General features: G+C 43.8%; 1 protein-coding gene across 4 annotated transcripts in view; it reads right to left on the bottom strand.

The window, feature by feature from the left end:
• Positions 1 to 21,126, bottom strand: part of vwa5b1 (von Willebrand factor A domain containing 5B1) — a 255,866-nt gene that overhangs the window by 194,547 nt on the left and 40,193 nt on the right. For 3 of the 4 annotated variants that reach the window (XM_048561543.2, XM_048561545.2, XM_048561544.2), the window contains exon 6: positions 7,765 to 7,896. The exons of the other annotated variant lie outside the window; for it this stretch is intronic. In XM_048561543.2, the coding sequence (XP_048417500.1) occupies positions 7,765 to 7,896 (132 nt within the window). The remainder of the gene's footprint in view (positions 1 to 7,764; positions 7,897 to 21,126) is intronic. 4 annotated transcript variants of the gene reach the window in all.

The raw sequence follows: 21,126 nt of genomic DNA, 5'->3' as shown, positions 1-21,126 counted from the left end.
TGGAAATAGATATTTTAAGTACTAAACATTTAGAAAAAGACATGCTGAATGTTAATAGAAGTGAATAGCCATGTTTATAAAGAATGACATAAGTATATTAGAGAGGGATATTAGTTTGGAAAATCAGAAAATGCAATCAGTATGGTATAGAATGAGCAAAGATAAAAAGTGCCAGAGAGAGCAGTTTACAAAGCCCCTAACGCAAATTACTGAGTTGAAAACTGCATTAATTAATAACTTATTACAGCATGTAAATAAGACAGTCATATTTGTGGGGGAATTACATATTCATATAAATTGAAAAAAGTCAAACTGTCAAAGTAGTCTTTCAGATGAGTTTTCAGAATGCTTCAACAACAGTTTTATGGCGCAATACGTTGTGGAATCAACTAAGGAGGAAGCTTTTTTAAATCTTATGTCATGCAGTGTACCAGGATTAATTATTGATGAATAGAAGATCCACTGGAAAATGTTGATCATGTTGGAAATGAATTTCTACATTAAGTTTGAAAACAACATAATGCAATCATGAACAAAAATTATGAACATCGCCCGTGGATATAAGGGGAGGAGAAGCTGAGGCTGACCGGGAAAGTAGAATAAAAGGAATGATGGTAAATAACAATAGGACCCATTTAAATAAAGCAAAATGTTCAGCACAAAGGCATTCCAATGAGAAAGAAAAATATCAGTATGAAAATATCTGTGGCTTATTACTGTAATATTAAGCTTATGATGTGGCACATTAAGAATAGCATTAAAGTAAAGGAGACTCGTATGTTCCAGTAAATAAACTGGTAAATAAAAGAATTTGAAAGTGTTTAGAGAATAAAGAGTCATCAAAAAGTTGATATGAAGACGAAGAAAGTGCACTAGCCAGAAAGTTAAAAATAGACCGTAACAGCATTTACAAATACATAAAAGGAAACTGAGCATCTAACTTAAATATTGGTATCTTAGAAGTGGAGACAATAGTAATTATCGTATGGAATGAGGGAATGATAGACATGGAGGAAATAAATAGTTTGTGGCTACATTCACAGCAAAAGGCACATAAGGTGGGAAGGAATCACACGAAAGGAAATGTAGCAAAATAAAGGGAAATGGCCAGTTAATAGAACAGATTAGCAACAAGGTTAATGTTACCCAGTCTGCGATAGGAAAGGACTGAGTGTATAAACTTGACAGTACACTAATGGATTTGTTTTTACTCATTCAAAGAATGTGAGTGTCACTGCTGGGACAGCATTTATTGCTCTCCACTAATTTCCCTGAAGAAGATGGTGGTGAGTTGATTCCTTGAACACGCCTTTCATGCAGTCCTTCAGTTGCAATTGCACTCAAAATACAGTTAGAAAGGGAGTTCATGAGTTTGACCCTTCCACAAAGAGGCAGTGATATATTTTCACTATCGAAATGGAGGGGAATTTGCAGGTGGTGGTGTTCCCATTTATCTGCTTCCCATACCTTTCTAGGTGGGTATAGAAGATGCTGTTAAAGGAGCCTTAATGTGTTGCTGCCGTGCATCTTGTGGACCTACCCATTGATGCTATAGTGCATTAATGGTGAAGAAAGTGAATGCTAATCAGGTGGACTGCCCTGTCCTGAGTGGGATTGAGTTTCTTGAATGTTGTTAAAGCTGTACTTATCCAGGCAAATTCCTTCACACATCTGACTTATGAACTTTTGAACATGTGAATTAGTGGAAGAAGTAGGCTATGAGCTCCTCGAGTCTGCTCCTCTATTTAATATGATAGCTATCCATTTGTATTTCGAATTCTGTATTCCCACCAAACCCGAAAAGCTTTGATTCCATTGCCTAACAAAAACTCTATCTACTTCTGCCTTAAAACTATTCAATGACCCTCCTCCACAACTTCTGAGGCAGAGAATTCTAAAATTACACAAACCCCTGAGAAAAAAAATGTTCCTCTCATTTCTCTCTCATCTCTATCTCTCAGTGTCAGTGTTGCCACTCAGTCAATATTGAAAGGAATCATAGCTATTTAGATTCAATCAACTTTCCAAGCCAAAAATCTGGAGATCAGCTAGTTGCCTATTGACAGTGCATGACTGACAGTATCCAAGGCAATAGCTATATCTTTTAACTATCCACTTTTCCCAAAAAATTCAGGGAGTGATCTGTATCTAATTTCTAAAATCTTTTTGGACTGATTTCTTAGTTCTAATCCAAGCCCGATGTGTTTCTGTATCTTCTCATTATTTTTTGTTAATTCAAGAAAGCCTCGTTTAAAGAGCTCCTTATAAAATATAAGCTCAATTGGGTCATTTGGAAAATGGCAATAAGGTGGAAGATCTGCCATGATCTAGCTAAAGAGCAAGACCATGGTACTGAATGGCCTACTCCTGTTCTCATTTCCTAAACTCATATTAGAATGGAAAGATACTGTTAAGAATCCCTGCACTACAGAGGGATCTGAGTCTCCTCGTACACAAATCAGATAAAGTTGGCATGTGGGCACAGCTGGTGATTACAAAGGCAAGTGGCATTTGGGGCTTTATTGCTTGGGGATTGTATTGCAGGAATAAGGAAGTCTACTGCAATTTTATAGGATTTTGATGAGATCGCATCTAGAATTTTGGTCTCAAATTTCAGAAAGGATATGTTCCCCACATGGACTGCTCAACTGGCATCTTAGCTGATAGCAAGAGTTGTCAGGGTTGGGTGGTGCAGTGCTTGGAACGTGGTCAGCCAGGTGGATAGGAGTGTCCTGAATGGGGCTATTATTGTGGTCCAATCAGGGGCCAACAGATGTAAACAGGAGTATCAGGGGTTCTGTTCAATCTAGGAGGAAACCCTGTGCTAGCTGAGTCAGTATCATGTACTATGCACATGTTAATAAAGGGTGATGTGGTGATGGGACACTTGTTATTTCAGTGACGATGAGTGAAAAACATGCCCTTGAAGAAATTTGATTGCAATAGTCATCTTTGAGTTACAGTAAGCATTTTTGGCATCATGCCACTATTTGGGAAACTTGACTCATTTTTTCCTGCCATCAAAGACTAGGTTTAGTGTGTGGAAAGAATGTTAGTTTTTCTGGGTAAATGACATTGGGGGCAGGCAAAAAGCAATAGGGCGGCACGGTGGCTCAGTAGTTAACACTGCTGCCTCACAGCACCAGGGACCCAGGTTCGATTCCAGCCTCGGGCGACTGTCTGTGTGGAGTTTGCACATTCTCTGTGTCTGCGTGGGTTTCCTCCGGGTGCTCCAGTTTCCTCCCACAGTCCAAAGATGTGCAGGCTAGGTGGATCGGCCATGCTAAATTGCCCGTAGAGTTCAGGTGTGTGTAGGTTATAGGGGGATGGATCTGGGCGGGAATGCTTCAAGGGGCGGTGTGGACTTGTTGGGCCAAAGGACCTGTTTCCATACTGTAGGGAATCTAATCTAATCTAATATGTAATTCTCCTGACAGCTCGTGGACCTGCAGCTTTTTTTGGCTATTGAAGGAGAATATAACTAATGGGCTATATTGTAAGATCCTAACGCCTGATGACAGGATATCTGGTAAACATCATGAGGCCATGGGGAGCCTAGAGTTGTCCAAAAGAGTGTCCATCATTGATCAGATTAAGGGGGGAGGAAAAGTGACAATGTTGCATGTAAGAAAGTGTAAGAGAGTGGCGGGGGGGAGGTAGACTGGGGGGGAAAGAGTAGGAGATGAGGGAGGGGCAAGAGGAAGGAGGGAGTGGGGGGGGAAAGTCACGAGACAGGTTGACGAGGGTCGAGCAGTGGATGTGGTGTACATGGACTTCAGCAAGGCATTTGATAAGGTTCCCCACGGCAGGCTCATTCATAAAGTCAGGAGGTATGGGATACAGGGTGATTTGGCTGTCTGGATTCAGAATTAGTTGGCTGACAGGAGGCAGAGAGTGGCTGTAGATGGCAAGTGTTCTGCCTGGAGGTCAGTGCTGAATGGTGTCCCACAGGACTCTGTTCTTGGGCCTCTGCTCTTTGTAGTTTTTATAAATGACTTGGATGAGGAGGTTGAGGAGTAGGTTAGTATGTTTGCTGATGACACAAAGGTTGGAGGTGCCATTGATAGTATCGAGGGCTATTGCAGGCTTCAGCGAGACATTGACAGAATGCAGAGCTGGGCTGAGAAATGGCAGGTGGAGTTCAACCTGGATAAATGCGAGGTGATGCATTCTGGAAGGTCAAACTTAAATGCTGAATATAAGATTAAAGGCAGGATTCTCGGCAGTGTCGAGGAACAGCGGGATCTTTGTGTTCAAGTGCATAGCTCCCTCAAAGTTGCCACCCAAGTGGATAAGGTTGTTAAGAAAGCATATGGTGTTTTGGCTTTCATTAACAGGGGGATCAAGTTTAAGAGCTGCGAGGTTATGCTGCAGCTCTGCAAAACCCTGGTGAGATCACACTTGGCATATTGTGTCCAGTTCTGGTCACCCTATTATAGGAAAGATGTGGAGGCTTTAGACAGGGTGAAAAGGAGCTTTACCAGGATGCTGCCTGGGCTGGAGGGCTTGTCTTATGAGGAGAGGTTGACTGAGCTCGGACTTTTCTCTCTGGAGAGAAGGAGGAAGAGAGGTGACCTGATCGAGGTGTACAAGGTAATGAGAGACATTGATAGAGTCGATAGCCAGAGACTTTTCCCCAGGGCAGGTTTGACTGCCACGAGGGGTCATAGTTTTAAGGTGTTAGGAGGAAGGTATAGAGGAGACATCAGAGGGAGGTTCTTCATCCAGAGAGTTGTGAGCACATGGAATAGTTTACCAGTGGTAGTCATGGAAGCGAAGTCATTAGTGACATTTAAGCGACTGCAAGACGTGCACATGGTCAGCAGTGAATTGAGGGGAATGTAGGTTAGGTTATTTTTGGATAAGGATTATTCCACGGCACAACTTCGTGGGCCGAAGGGCCTGTACTGTGCTGTACTTTTCTATGTTCTGTGTAATTATTGTAATGCAAAATGTGTAAAAATGCAGTATCTCACTGGAGAAATCAGACCACCATTGATCTCTCTTCTGATCTCAGCTGTGTTATGAGGCCATCTGGGCTCCACACGAAAACCAATTTCAGATTAGTCTCTTGCCCGTCCCACACGGGTGGTAAAGAGCTCGAATAAAGGTTGATTGTACTTCTGAACGCAGAACTTGAGACTGTTCTTTGACATCTCTCCTCAATACTGCAGAGCCAGTTTTTAACAAAATACACTACAACCTTTAACTTTGCATCAGACCCTGACTAGACTGAGAACCTATACTAAAGTTGTATCCTTAATCAGTATCGGTTCCCCCGTATAGGTTTTCAGTCTAGTTTGGGTCTCTTTTGAGAAGTAGCTGGTTCGGTTACCACTGATTATAGTAAAAGGGTCAGGTCTAAGCTTGTTGAGGTGGAATTGGTTGAGAAAAATTCAACTTGATTGGCTCAACACGTTTTAATTAGAAATTGGCTGCCTAAGTGAAGTCCTAAATAAATACATGGAAGTTTTTCAGGAAGGTCTGGGGGCTATCAAAGGAACAAAGGCCACTTTACATGTTGAACAAGAAGCAATCCCGTGATGCGGCAAGGACTAGCCAGCACCATTTGCCTTACAGACAGAAATAAAGGCAGAAATCAGGAGACTGGAAAGAGAAGAAATCATCGAACCAGTCCAGTCTGCAGTATAGGCAGCAACGGTCATACCAATTGTGAAGCTTGATACATCGATTTGCCTTTGTGGGGATTTCAAACAAACAATAAACCACTTTTCACAGCTTGCTAAATATCCAATCCCTCATATAGAGAGCTTGTACACAAAACTGGCAGGGGACACTGTTTTCACGAAGCTGGACATGAGATATGCATACCTGCAATTGCGATTAGATGAGGATTCCCAGAAGAATGCTACAATTAATACCCATAAGGGTTAGTACCAACAGACGTCTGCCTTTTGGTGTATCATCAGGCTGCACCCTTTACCAGCGGGCGATAGAGAGCATTTTATAAGGTCTACCCCAGATCGCCACTTATCCAATGATGTGCTAATAGATGGGAAAGCCAATAATGAGCATTTAGAGAACTTTGACATGGTGCTTAAATGTTTCTCTAATGCAGGAGTATGCCTTAGGCATGAAAATGTGTGGCCCAAGTACCCCAAGTGACCTGGCTGGCCTACTGAATCAACAAGGCTGGGTTACACAGAACATAGAACATTGAACACTACAGCGCAGTACAGGCCCTTCATCCCACGATGTGCCGTGGAATAATCCTAATCCAAAAATAAAATGACCTAATGTACATTCCCCTCAATTCACTGCTGTCCATGTGCATGTCCAGCAGCCGCTTAAATGTCACTAATGACTCTGCTTCCACGACTACCACTGGCAAACTATTCCATGCGCTCACAGCTTAAGGTAGATCGGAGTCTTTCAACGATTATTATACAAGGTGATGGCAATTCGCTGGCCTACATGGCAGGGCAGCATTTGAATTGTTGAGTGTAAATTTACATTGTGAAAATAATGGCACTTATCCTAGTGGAATGAAGAAGATAGTCCATCTTATCCTTGCATTGAGTTCAGGTTCTTTCAATTTGGCCAGATACTGACCTCCTGTCTGAACGTGCTCACAGCCATCATGTCTGCTTTAGGAGACCTATCCTTAGTTATCAGTTGAGGAGGATCTTGCTTCGGTCACAGATGTTCTGAAGCATAATGTTTAGAGGCATCACTGAGCCATGGGACAAAGTTGTGCTGGCATTATGTCACTTTTAAGGGAATAGGAGAAATCACCACGGGCTTTTCTGTTGCTTCTAGCTTTCAGTGAATGATGGGGTGCTCACGTCACCTTTAAATAATGCATTTAAACCTGTGATGCCAAAAGGCCAAGCTGAACAGGAACTTCCTATTCACCGACCGCATGTGATTCATGTGATTCGCCATTTAAATTAAGCTACAACTTGAATGAGCTAAGCCGATAATCAGTAACTTAAGTATCATGTGAAATCAATTATTGAATAATTTCATATTGAATAGCTTTGAGGCTTGGATAGATGCATTTTGATCTTTCAGGGAATCAAGGGAAAAGGGAGCTGGTCGGAAAGTGAAGCTGAAGCCCAAGGTCAGACAGAATAGTACTGAATGATAGAGAAGGCTCGATGGGCCATATGGTCTCCTCCCATCATTTAGATTCTTGAGAGTCATTAAGCATCTGATGCTGGAAGACTGATTTTCTTTCTCTAGCTCCTGAAGCCAATCACACTGTAATTGTTAACACTTTAACTATTGCTATTCATATAGCTGAGGGATTGAAGTTTGGCTGAATGTTGTCCCACAATAAACTGGAGGGAATGACTTGACAAGGAAGGTTTGGAAAGGATGTTTCCACTTGTCTAGAATCTAGAACCAGGGGTCACTGTTTGAAACAGAGATTAAGTGAAAGTGTTTCCGTCAGAGGTTGGAGTGTTGTCGGAACTCCTTTTTTTGAAAAGGTGGTGGAAACAGAGTCCTTGAATATTTTAAAGGCAGAGGCAGATAGATTCTTATTAAACCAGAGGGATGGAATTTTCCAGAGAAAACAGAGGTGTGGATTTGAGGAACAATGAGATCAGCTGTGATCTTATTGAATGGTAGATCAGCCTCAAGGAGCTGAATGGCCTAATCCTGTTCTTTGACCGAATCTTCCAAATTAAGCCACCAGGATAACCATGCCATTATTTCTGCTTTAAAATAAGATTTGCACATTGAGCAAGTTCCACAAATGCTTTCAATCAAGAAATTAGAATTGAAATCCTTCCCTACCACTTGGGTGGATGATGATTTCCACAGGTCTGTCAAAGGTGTGTTTCTCTGCCAATGTAATCATCACACTGGAAGCACAAAACGCTGAGGGGTCTGCATCAGCTCTGATTGAGTGAGTCGGACTTTCTACACCTGCAGAACATTAACAGTTGGAGATTTAGTCAGGGCAAAGACTAGTAATTAAATCAGTAAATTGATAGGCCTAGGGCATAGTTGTTTTCCTTCTGTGCTTTGCACAACCTCAGAACACAGAGGATCAAGTGTATGCAACACCGCCTTGCCTCACCAATCCAAAACACCCTTCTCCACCACAAGATCAGATACAATCCCTTTGTAACCACCATCCCCACGAACTCTTTCCCCCCACCCCCCCCAAAAGCCCACCACCACCATAGACCCCGCAAGGACCCAATCACCCTTCCCCAAGCACTTTATCCAACACCTTCACCTGCACCAACACAGACATGACATCTCCCTACTCCTCTAGGACCCAACACCCAGATCTAAAACCAACATTCCCCCTCATCCCGCAGATTCCAAAAATCCTTTCTCCTGCTGCCCAACCCAAACCCTCTTGCTCTGGACTCAATATCTCCCATTCACCCTGACCTACTCTGAATACTTCATCTCAAGTAGCTCCAGCATCTTAATCATCTGGCACCTTACACCAAACCCATCGGGTACGCTACCCTCAATCTTTCAGTACCACATCCACTTGGCACCCTACCTTCTCAGCACCCTAAAATCACACTGACTTCCCTTGATTGTTCAATTCGATTCTCCATTTAGAACTGCAGAGCTCTTTTGTTGAGTAGAAGTTAAAGGAGCAGAAAGATAATCTGCCTGTAATTGCTGTCCTCGGATCGTATCTAATGTTACCTTGGGTGGCTTTTACTGCAATGTTTACACAATGAGACATGAGTTAGCTTTATCCTGGTCATCACTGTGGGGTTCCACAGAAACCCACAAGTCAGGAAAGCGTTAAAAGAAACTTAATTGTATCAGGGTTAAAGTTTCTAACAGTTACTTACAGGTCATTTTCAAGTGCCTGCCCCTATAGGACAAACAACTCCCTTAAGGGAATCAGATACTAGTTATGAAAGAGGGACAGTAAGAGCACGTCATAAAAAGGAAACCTCTACTGATCATGTTGAGGATCTGACAATTGTAGCACTTTGTATCTGGTACAATCTGATATAAAAAAGAAGCCACATCTCTGTTCCCCAATAAGGTCGGAATGATGGTGTTGGTTAGCTTAACTTTCTGCCCACGCAGCCGATTCAATCACTATCACGTGAATAAGAAGCAACAGAATAATATTTTCCCTTTGAGCCTGCTCCAGCATGTTCTCATCTACTTTTCATAACCTTTAATTCCTCTATTTAACGAAGATTTATGCACCCCCTGCTTAAAAATGTTTAATGACTGACTCCACTGCCTGCTGAGGTAGAGAGTTTCAAAGTTGGTCAACACAGAGAAAAAAATTCTCTTTTCTGTCCTGAAATTTTAAAATTGTGCCCCCTGCTTTCAGGACGGACCCACCATAGGAAACATCTTTTTCAAATTCACAGAGGCAGGTATCCCATCATCAAGTTCCCTTTATTGACACATGGATAGTCCTTGACTATAGTACCGCCTCATTCAGAGTCAGGTACCAGAATTGGAGTATTTCTGATACTGACGCATTCTATATGTCAGCCAGGGCTCCTTGATTGGAACAGATTAACAGCCCCAATTGAGGAACTCATTTTCTATGAGGTTCATCAGCTGGCTGACTTTGTTACAATCACGAGACCACTCTTGTCAGACTATTCACAATCTTGTGCATTTCAATTAGGTCTCACATATTCTTCTGAACTCTAGTGAAAACAAGTCCAGTCTGTACAATATTTCCCCAAGAGACATCACATTCATTTCAAGTATTAATCCAGTAAATTTGTCATAAATTTGAGTCTAGTAGTCCTCCCATCACCTGTGAGTCCATCTGAGAGCTTTTCTGATATCCCACTACATTCAGAAGGAGTGATAATGGGAACTGCAGATGCTGGAGAATCCAAGATAATAAAATGTGAGGCTGGATGAACACAGCAGGCCCAGCAGCATCTCAGGAGCACAAAAGCTGACGTTTCGGGCCTAGACCCTTCATCAGAGAGGGGGATGGGGTGAGGGTTCTGGAAGAAATAGGGAGAGAGGGGGAGGCGGACCGAAGATGGAGAGAAAAGAAGATAGGTGGAGAGGAGAGTATAGGTGGGGAGGTAGGGAGGGGATAGGTCAGTCCAGGGAAGACGGACAAGTCAAGGAGGTGGGATGAGGTTGGTAGGTAGGAGATGGGGGTGCGGCTTGGGGTGGGAGGAAGGGATGGGTGAGAGGAAGAACAGGTTAGGGAGGCAGAGACAGATTGAACTGGTTTTGGGATGCAGTGGGTGGAGGGGAAAAGCTGGGCTGGTTGTGTGGTGCAGTGGGGGGAGGGGACGAACTGGGCTGATTTTGGGATGCGGTGGGGGAAGGGGAGATTTTGAAGCTGGTGAAGTCCACATTGATACCATTGGGCTGCAGGGTTACCAAGCGGAATATGAGTTGCAGTTCCTGCAGCCTTCGGGTGGCATCATTGTGGCACTGCAGGAGGCCCATGATGGACATGTCATCTAAAGAATGGGAGGGGGAGTAGAAATGGTGTGCGACTGGGAGGTGCAGTTGTTTATTGCGAACCGAGCGGAGGTGTTCTGCAAAGCGGTCCTCCAACACTTCCGCCATCTACAGTCCGACCCCACCACCCAAGACATTTTTCCATCCCCATCCCTGTCTGCTTTCCGGAGAGACCACTCTCTCCGTGACTCCCTTGTTCGCTCCACACTGCCCTCCAACCCCACCACACCAGGCACCTTCCCCTGCAACCGCAGGAAATGCTACACTTTCCCCCACTCCTCCTCCCTCACCCCTATCCCAGGCCCAAAGATGACTTTCCACATTAAGCAGAGGTTCACCTACACATCTACCAATGTGGTATACTGCATCCACTGTATCCGGTGTGGCTTCCTCTACATTGGGGAAACCAAGCGGAGGCTTGGGGACCGCTTTGCAGAACACCTCCGCTTGGTTCGCAATAAACAACTGCACCTCCCAGTTGCAAACCATTTCCACTCCCCCTCCCATTTTTTAGATGACATGTCCATCATGGGCCTCCTGCAGTGCCACAATGATGCCACCCGAAGGTTGCAGGATCAACAACTCATATTCTGCTTGGGTACCCTGCAGCCCAATGGTATCAAGGTGGACTTCACCAGCTTCAAAATCTCCCCTTCCCCCACTGCATCCCAAAACCAGCCCAGTTCGTCCCCTCCCCCCACTGCACCACACAACCAGCCCAGCTCTTCCCCTCTACCCACTGCATCCCAAAACCAGTCCAACCTGTCTCTGCCTCCCTAACCTGTTCTTCCTCTCACCCATCCCTTCCTCCCACCCCAAGCCGCACCTCCATCTCCTACCTACCAACCTCATCCCACCTTCTTGACCTGTCCGTCTTCCCTGGACTGACCTATCCCCTCCCTACCTCCCCACCTATACTCTCTCGACCTATCTTCTTTTCTCTCCACCTTCGGTCCGCCTCCCTCTCTCTCCCTATTTATTCCAGAACCCTCACCCCATCCCCCTCTTTGATGAAGGGTCTCGGCCCGAAATGTCAGCTTTTGTGCTCCTGAGATGCTGCTGGGCCTGCTGTGTTCATCCAGCCTCACGTTCAGAAGGAGTATTTATGATAGCCAGAACTCCTGCTTGTCAAGCAGGAGCATAGATCCCTGCTTTTTAAATTTTCTGGCTGTGTTTGGGAGCTTTTTCAACCCCTATTTGTCCTTATGAAGGAGGATTCCACAAACCACATACTGGCTATTACTCCTTCACCCATTGCATCTTCCACTTCCTCAGTCAGGTGTGCACAGAATTATCAGTGGCCCTTGAACTACTCCTTGAATGTTTGCAAAATAATCTTGTTTGTGGGGTGACAATGTTTCCAATTTGGCTCCCACAGGACTGAGCCAATTCTTAATTGAACGCATGTTGTTTGAAACACACTGGGTCAAATGGGATTGGATCGTTTCTGCACTTTTGCCAAGTGGCTCTTCAACTGTGCGAGGCCTTGCCTTCATCAGTTCATCTGCTTAGGAATTGCCTTGTTTCCCATCTAATTCAGCAACAAAAATGTTTGCCAATTCAATTTCTGATTCACTCACTCCCTTCAACATGTTTGAAATCTAAGGTCCTTTCTCCACATCCCCCACCCCACAAATGTGACTCACCTGATTTAAGTTTTTTAAACAGCCTTTCCATGTCCATCATTCAGCACCACTCAGCATCTTATACACTTAAATCAAATCACCTCTCACTCTTCTAAATTCCAGTGAAAACAAGAATGGTCTCTCCAAGCTTTCCACACAAAACAGTAGTTTTTTGCAGATTTTCTAGATATCAATCATGTGAGCCTCCTCTGAACTGCTTTCGTTGCATTTTCATCCTTATTTAAATTTTAAAAAAAGAGTAAAACTGTTTGCAGAACTTGTGGTGTACTCTCACTAATGCCTTGTAAAAGTGAAGAATTTCACTCAACATTTACTCAAAAATTCGAGAAGCAGGGGAATTCATTTTGGGATTTTTGACCAGGTTAAGGTGACCGGCAGAAGTCTGACTTTGATTTAACCCTTAATGCGATGTTTAGAGACAGTCTGGTATGTGGGATTAATAGTGTAACTATGCAAAAAAATGTCTACTTGCCGAAGCCTAACTTGGCTTAAAGCAGGTGCTATACAGTTACTAGTGGTGTACTGCAAGGGTCGGTGTTGGGTCCACTGCTGTTTGTCATTTTTATAAATGACCTGGATGAGGGCGTAGAAGGATGGGTTAGTAAATTTGCAGACGACACTAAGGTTGGTGGAGTTTTGGATAGTGACCAAGGATGCTGTAGGTTGCAGAGAGACATAGATAATCTGCAGAGCTGGGCTAAGAGGTGGCAACTGGAGTTTAATGCAGACAAGTGTGAGGCGATGCACTTTGGTAGGAGTAACCGGAAGGCAAAGTACTGGGCTAATGGTAAGATTCTTAGTAGTGTGGATGAGCAGAGAGATCTCGGTGTCCATGTACACAGATCCTTGAAAGTTGCCACCCTGGTTGACAGGGCTGTTAAGAAGGCATACAGTGTTTTAGCTTTAATTAACAGAGGGATCGAGTTCTGGAACCAAGAGGTTATGGTGAAGCTGTACAAAACTCTGGTGCGGCCGCACTTGGAGTATTGTGTACAGTTCTGGTCACCGCATTATAAGAAGGATGTGGAAGCTTTGGAAAGGGTGCAGAGGAGATTTACTGGGATGTTGCCTGGTATGGAGGGAAGGTCTTACGAGGAAAGGCTGAGGGACTTGAGGCTGTTTTCATTAGAGAGAAGAAGGTTAAGAAGTGACTTAATAGAGACATATAAAATAATCAGAGGGTTAGATAGGGTGGATGGGGAGAGCCTTTTTCCTAGGATGGTGAGGGCGAGCACGAGTGGGCATAGCTTTAAATTGAGGGGTGAAAGATATAGGACAGATGTCAGAGGTAGTTTCTTTACTCAGAGTAGTAAGGGAATGGAACGCTTTGCCTGCAACGGTAGTAGATTCGCCAACTTTAGGTATATTTAAGTCGTCATTGGACAAGCATATGGACGTACATGGAATAGTGTAGGTTAGATGGGCTTGGGATCGGTATGACAGGTCGGCACAACATCGAGGGCCGAAGGGCCTGTACTGTGCTCTAATGTTCTATGTTCTATGTTCTATAATTGGCCTTATCATTGGAAAATGCAGCAAGTAGAACAAATGAGTTGTAGAGTATTCTGATGGAAGTGGACATCTATACCAGTCTGACTGAGCTTAGGGAGTGCCAGTTGAGTGAAGGCAATGTATAGCCTCATTCAGGGCCTGTCCTGATCAGACAAGACTCTCGATCAGCCCACAGTAAAACCCCAAAACAAAGCCAATTCTCAGCCAAACACTTAAAATTTTCTTCAGGATCAAGATGTCTCATAGGCTGGTATCCTGGAGTATTCATGCCTGGAAAGTCCACCTACTTCTGGTTTTGAACAGTTAAACTGCTTAACAAAATTAGAACCAATCAAGATAAATGTCTGGTTTGCGGTCATCCATTTCTAATGGAAGTCGATACTAGTGCAGCCATTTCAATGATAACAGAACCTGCTTATAATTAAATGCGGGCTGGACTCCAGCCCTTAACTTTGCGCAAGACTTCAGCTGGACTGAACCCTTTACCAGGGAACCTTTACATATTAAAGGTACAAAGCAGCTGGTTCAATTACCAGTGATTGTTGTAATATGCTTGGGCCCAGGCTTAACATAGCAAAATTGGTTGAGAATGATTCATCTAGATTGGATCAACATCGTTCAATTATCAAGTGGCTGCCTGATTGAAGTCTGAATGAAATACCCGGACGTTTTTCAAGAAGGTCTAGGGACTATCAAAGGAGTCAAGACCACCTTGCATGTTGACCAGGAAGCAACTCTAGTTGAATCAGAAGGCTGGAAAGTGAAGGAATCACCAAACCAGTGCAATTTTTCAAATGTGAAGCTTGGTATCTGTTCACCTTTTATGCAGATTTCAAACAAACTGTAAACCATTTTTCACAGCTGGATAAATACCCAACTCCTCGCATAGAGGGTTTATATGCAGAAGTGTTGGGGCTGGGGGTGGCTGTTCTTCATGAAGCGGGACATGAACTATGTCTACTTGCAGTTGCACTTAGACCAGGATTCCCAGAGGTATGCTATGATTAATACCCATAAGGGTTTGTACCAATAGACGAGACTGCCATTTTGGGAATCAGCTCAAGCAACTATTCAGCGAACAATGGAGAACATTTTACAAGATCTATCCCAGTTCAATATTTACCTCGATGACATCCTGGTAACAGGGAAGACTGATAAAGATTACTTAGAGAATATGGGTAAGTCTTAAGATGTTTTTCCAAGGCAAGTGTATGCCTAAAAAGTGAAAAGTGTGTTCCAGGAACCCCAAACTACAGAGTCAAGAAGACCAGGTTACACCTGCTGGAAGATACAATGAGGGCGATCAAAGGTGCCCCAGCTCCCGCATTTGCCCAGGAGCTTAAGTCATTTTTTTGGCAGGTAAATTATTGTTGAAGCTTAACACATAACCTGGTCTCTATCCTGGCACCTCTGCATCAACTCTAAGAAAGGGTCAGTCTTGGAAATAATCATATACGCAAGCCCTAGCTTTCAACAAAGTAAAGAAACAGACATCACCCTCTAAGATGTTAGCACACTATTATCCCAAGAAAGATCTGGTATTGAAATGTGATGCTTCCTCATGAAACATTGGTGAAGTAAGGGCATGGAATGCTTTGTCTGCAACAGTAGTAGACTCGCCAAGTTTAAGGGCATTTAAATGGTCATTGGATGAACATATGGATAATAATGGAATAGTGTAGGTTAGATGGGCTTCAGTTTGGTTTCACAGGTCGGCACAACATCGAGGGCCAAAGGGCCTGTATTGCGCTGTAATGTTCTATGTTCTAAGTATTAGTTTATAGGTGGCACAGTGGGGAGAAACACCCAGTAGCAAATGCATCCAGGACTTTGGCTAATGCAGAACGTAAATATGCCCAGATAGAAAAAGAAGAATTGGTGGTCATATTGGTAGAACTTCCTGACTCCAAATACCTTTTTGGATAAAAGATTGTGATAATCATGGATCACAAACCCCTACTTAGTCTGTTTAAAGTGTTCAAGACAGTGCCACTCAGCTTCAGGCCATATTCACCAGTGGGGTCTAATGCTAAGTGCTTGTAATTAACAGTTAAAACACAGCCCGGGAGGCCGAGTATCATCTACAGATGTATTGAGCTGCCTCCCATAAGCTGACACACCACCCAGTCACAGCTGATAATAGATTCATAAATTTATACAGTGCAGAAAAGGCTCTTCAGCCCATCAAATCTGCACCAATATAACTACCACCAAAAGTCTGCTAATCCCAATTCCTGTTTTTGTCCCATATCCTTGAATGTTATGATATTTGAAGTACTTACCCAAATATCTTTTAAGGGCTGTAGGGTTTTCAGCCTCCACTATCTTCCCAGGCAATGCATCCCAGATTTCCATTCCTGCTGAGCAAAAAGTTTGTTTTCCCAAATCCCCCTAAATCTTCTGCCCTTACCCTAAAACTATGCCGTCTTGTGATTCACCCCTTGAGGAACAACTGCTCTCTATTCACCCTCACAATCTTATATACCTCAATTATGTCCCCCCTCAGTCTTCTCTGCTCTAAAGAAGACAAGCCAAGCCTATCTAGTCTCTCCTTACAGCTCAATTTCTTCATCCCAGGCAACATCCTGGTGAGCCTCCTCTGTATATCCTCCTGTGTTATCACATCCTTCCTGTAGTGAGGGAACCAGAAGTGCAGTCAGTACTCTAGTTGTGGTCTGACCAACTCTCTTTACAAATCCAACATTGTCGTTTTTCTCTTATACTCTATGTCACGACATGGTGAGAGCAAGTGTCCGATATGCCTTAACTATCCTATTCACATGCTCTGCTGACTTTGGACACCTGAGAATAATTACTCCAAGATCCCAAGCTTCCTCTAAGCAGCCCATCATCCAGCTCCACACTTTGTTATCTCGGATTCTCCAGCATCTGCAGTTCCCATTATCTCTAAATACCAGCAGTCACTGGTCTGCCCATCTGACCAACCCATCTATATCTTCCTGTAACTGTTAACCGTCTTCTTTAGTCTTACCCACTCTACCAATCTTGGTGTTGTCTGCAAATTTGCTTCACATTCCCCCAGCACTTTTATCTATTTTTTAATGTATATAGTAAGGGTCACACTTCTGATCCTTGTGGTTTACCGTTGGACACTGGCCTCCAGTCACTCAAACCACTTTCTACCACCACCTTTTGTGTCCCTATTACTAAGCCAGTTTATGATCTGTCTCACCAAATTTCTCTCAATTTTATATACTTTAACCCTCTCAACCAGACTCCCATATCAGACCTTGTCAAATGCTTTGCTGAAATCCACATAAATTACACCAACTGAACTTCCCTCATCCACATACTTGATCACATTTTCAAAAAAAATTGAACAAATTTGTTAGGCATGAGTTCACTCTGATAAAGCCATGCTGAATTTCCCCAATTAATTTATGCCTTTCCAAATGGGTATTAAATCTCTCCTTCAGAATTTTCTCCAATAGTTTCCATACCACTGACATGAGACTTAAAGTTTTGTAGTTTCCTGGTTCATTTCTACCACCTTTCTTAAAAAGTGGAACAACTTTAGCTACCCTAGTCCCTTGGCACCTCCCCCATGGCCAGAGGGGAAATAAAAATAACATCAGATATCAAACACAGAAAGATTCAATCCTTTCAAAACTGAAACAATTGGTATTTCTGCGCTAAGTCAAAGGGTCATCACAACAGGAACTGAAGCCTTTCTGGACTCAGAAAGGCATCTCACAGTAGATCAGGGTGTATTTATTACAGGGAGCCAAGGTTGCATCAAATACTGGCTGAACGCCACCAGGGTCATCCAGGGGTTTCTAAACTGAAGATGTTGGCCAGGCTTGGGTGCAGGCATAGCCGCCTTGGTGGGACAGTGCCCAGATTGCCAACAAGGACAAAATTACCACCAGCAGCTCCCCCATATTCTTAGGAAAGGTCAGATAAACTTTGGATTTGGTTACATGTCAGCTATGCATGTCAGCTAGGGCTTTTCATGGGCGCAATGTTCTTAACTGTTGTGGTTGAACATGCATTGGGTCCATTTGTCAAACACTGAGACAATGATAGAAAAATGTGCACATCATTTTCAACAAGGGAGTCCAGGAAGTGTTGGTCACAGATGACGGGTCATTGTTTACCAGCAGAGAATTTGGTTCTTTATTAAAGTTGAATGGGATTCAACACACAAAAACAGCTCAATACAACTCATCATCCAATGGCCTGACAGAAGGAGCAGTTGTAAACTTTGAAAGCAGGCTTAAAGAAATAGCCTAGAGCCTCGCTATCACAGTTCTTATTTGATTATAGGGCCATCCCATACACAACTGCAGGGGTAGCAGAGTTGCTAATGGGTAGAAGACTCTGCATGAGATTAAATATGATCTTTCAGAACATTTTGGGGGGTGCGGGGGTGGGGGTGGGGGTAGTGAAACAGCTTCAGGAACACCAATGGCAGACACAAGACTCTGCCAAGTGAGAGAGACAGTTTGAAATTGGAGATGAGGTTTGGTGTAAGAAATGGCTCCACATGAGTAAGAGGGATAGCTGATGTGAGACAGGATCAAGTACGGATAAAGTTCAGGTAGGTGCCACAGTCCTGAACAAGCATGTGGACCATATGAAAGCCATGAATTTGCAAATGGGGCAGGAACAAAACGTGCCCCACCCATCAGAACATTCAGAAATGCCACCAGAACTCTTTGGATTCACCCATTCCATCAAGGGTTGTCGAGTCCTCTGAATCAGAGATTGACATGATGGAAGTAGCCACCTTGAAATCTTTGCTGCCAGAAGCAGAGAGTGAAATTGTACTGAAATGCTCTTGGTGCAAGATCTGAAGTCCCCTGCATTGCATGCCATCCATATCAGACACTGTGCCAGAGGAACCTGACCCAGAGCTAAAATGCCCAGGATGCTGTCCAGCATGAAGGAACAGCCTATGTCCTTGGACTCGGAGGGAGCGATGTATTGATTATAACAAGGTCAGCCAGATAGACCTCACAGAATGTAGATTATAGAGCAGTACAGCACAGTACAGGCCCTTTAGCCCACAATGTTATGCCAAACCTTTACTCTAATCCTTAGGTCTATCTAACCTCCACCCCTACCTTTTACTATCATCCATATGCTGATCTAATAGCTGCTTAAATGCCCCTAATGAGGCTGGCTCCACTACCCTCTCCACAATGCATTCCACGCCCCCATCACTCTCTGAGTAAAGAACCTACCTCTGACGTCTCCCCGAGATCTACCTCTACTCGCTTTAAGACTATGACCCTCGTAATAGCTACCTCCACCTGAGGCAAAAGTCTCTGGCTGTCCACTCTATCTATACCTCTGATCATTTGTACACCTCTATCAAGTCACCTCTCCTCCTTCGTCATTCTAAAGAGATAAGCCCAAGCTCGCTCAACCTTTCTTCATAAGACCTTCCCTCCATTCCAGGCAACATCCTGGTAAATCTCCTCTGCACGTTTTCCAACACCTCCACATCTTTCCTGTAATGAGGTAACCAGAACCGGAAAACAATACTCCAGATGTGGCTGAACCAGGCTTTTCGACTGCTGGAGCATAACTTCACAGCTCTTGAACTCGATCCCTCTATTAAATGAAAGCTAACACACCATATGCCTTCTTAACAACTCTATCCACCTGAGTGGCAGCTTTCAGGGAACTGTGGACATGAACCCCAAGATCCCTCTGCTCCTCTACACTGCCAAGAATCTTTCCATTAACCCTGTATTCTGCTTTCAAGTTTGTCCTTCCAAAATTAATCACCTCACACTTTTCAGGGTTAAACTCCATCTGCCACTTCTCAGCCCAGCTCTCTATCCTATCAATGTCCCTTTGTAACCTAGAACAGCCCTTCGCACTGTCCACAATGCGACCCCACCTTTGTATTGTCCGTGAACTTGCTAATCCACCCTGCCACCCCTTCATCAAAATCATTTACAAAAATCACAAATAGAAGAGGACCCGGGAGAGATCCTTGTGGTTCACCACTCGTAACTGAGTACCATGTTGAATATTTTCCATCCACTACCACCCTTTGTCTTCTAAGGGTCACTCAATTCTGAATCCAATCTGCCACATTTCCCCCTATCCCATGCCTCCTTACCTTCTGCATGAGCCTACCATAGGGAACCTTATCAAACACCTTACTTAAATCCCTGTATGCCACATCCTCTGCTCTACCTTCATCCACATGTTTGGTCACCTCTTCAAAGAATTCAATAAGATTAGATTACCTACAGTGTGGAAACAGGCTCTTCACCCCAACAAGTCCACACTGCCCTTTGAAGCATCCCACCCAAACCCATCCCCTTATAACCCACACACCCCTAAACACTATGGGCAATTTAGCATGGCTGATCCGCCTAGCCTGCACATCTTTGGACTGTGGGAGGAAACCTGAGCACCCAGAGAAAAGAGGGAGAATGTGCAAACTCTGCACAAACAGTCACCCGTGCTGGAATCGAACCTGGGTCCCTGGCATTGTGAGGCTGCAGTGCTAACCACTTAGCCACTGTGCCACCCAATAAGGTTTGCGAGGCATGACCTACCCTGCACAAATCCGTGCTATCATGCATCAAATTGCCTTACCAAGTGATCCTAACTCCTATCTCTGAGCCCTTTCCAATAATTTGCCCACAACTGACTTAAGGCTAACTGGCCCGTAATTTCCTGGGTTATCCCTATTCCATTTGTTGAACAAGGGAATGACTTTTGCCCCTCTCCAATCTTCTGGCACTATAGCCGTGGACAGTGAGGATGAAAAGATTATCACCAGAGGCCCTGCGATCTCTTCCTTTGCTTCCCATTGAATCCTTGGATAAATCCCATCAAGCCTGGGGGACTTATCTATCTTCAACTTCCTCAAAACTCCTAGCACATCTTCTTTACTAAATATTCACCTCCTCTAGCCTACCAGCCTGCTTCACACTGTCCTTCTCTACAACTAGGTCTCTGAGTTGTGAATACCAAAGAAAAGTATTCATTATGGACCTCCCCTATCTCTTTAGGCTCTGTGTACAAATTCCCTTTACAATTCTTGATCGGCCCTACCTTTTCTCTGGTCATTCTCTTATTCCTCATGTACGTGTAAAAAGGCTTGGAGTTTTCCTTGATCCTATCTGCCAAGGTTTTCCTCATGCTCCCTTATAGCTCTCCTAAGCTCTATCTTCAGCTCCTTCCTGGGTAACGTGTGGCATACAGGGATTTAAGTAAGCCTTTTCCGTTTCGTGTTTGCTAAGCCTTACATAAGCATCCTTCTTCCTCTTAACCAGGCATTCGACCTCTTGAGAACCAAGGCTCCCTCATTTGACCACATCTTCCCGGTCTGCTAGGGACAAACATATCAAGCACACGTAATATGCATTCCTTGAACAATCTCCCCATTTCTATAGTGCTCTTCCCTGGCAGCATCTGTTCCCAATTTATGTTACCCAGTTCTTGCCTATCGGAATTATAATTACCCTTCCCCTAATTATAAACCTCACCCTGCTGTATGTACCTATCTTTTTCCATGACTATTGTAAAAGCAACAGAGTTATGATTGCTACCGCCAAAATGCTCTCCT

This window comes from Stegostoma tigrinum, chromosome 28 (genome assembly GCF_030684315.1).
Source record: "Stegostoma tigrinum isolate sSteTig4 chromosome 28, sSteTig4.hap1, whole genome shotgun sequence".
In the NCBI taxonomy this organism is placed as follows: Eukaryota; Metazoa; Chordata; class Chondrichthyes; order Orectolobiformes; family Stegostomatidae; genus Stegostoma; species Stegostoma tigrinum.
Note: the sequence above shows the minus strand (reverse complement) of the source record. Positions and strands in the feature narration are given on the sequence as shown.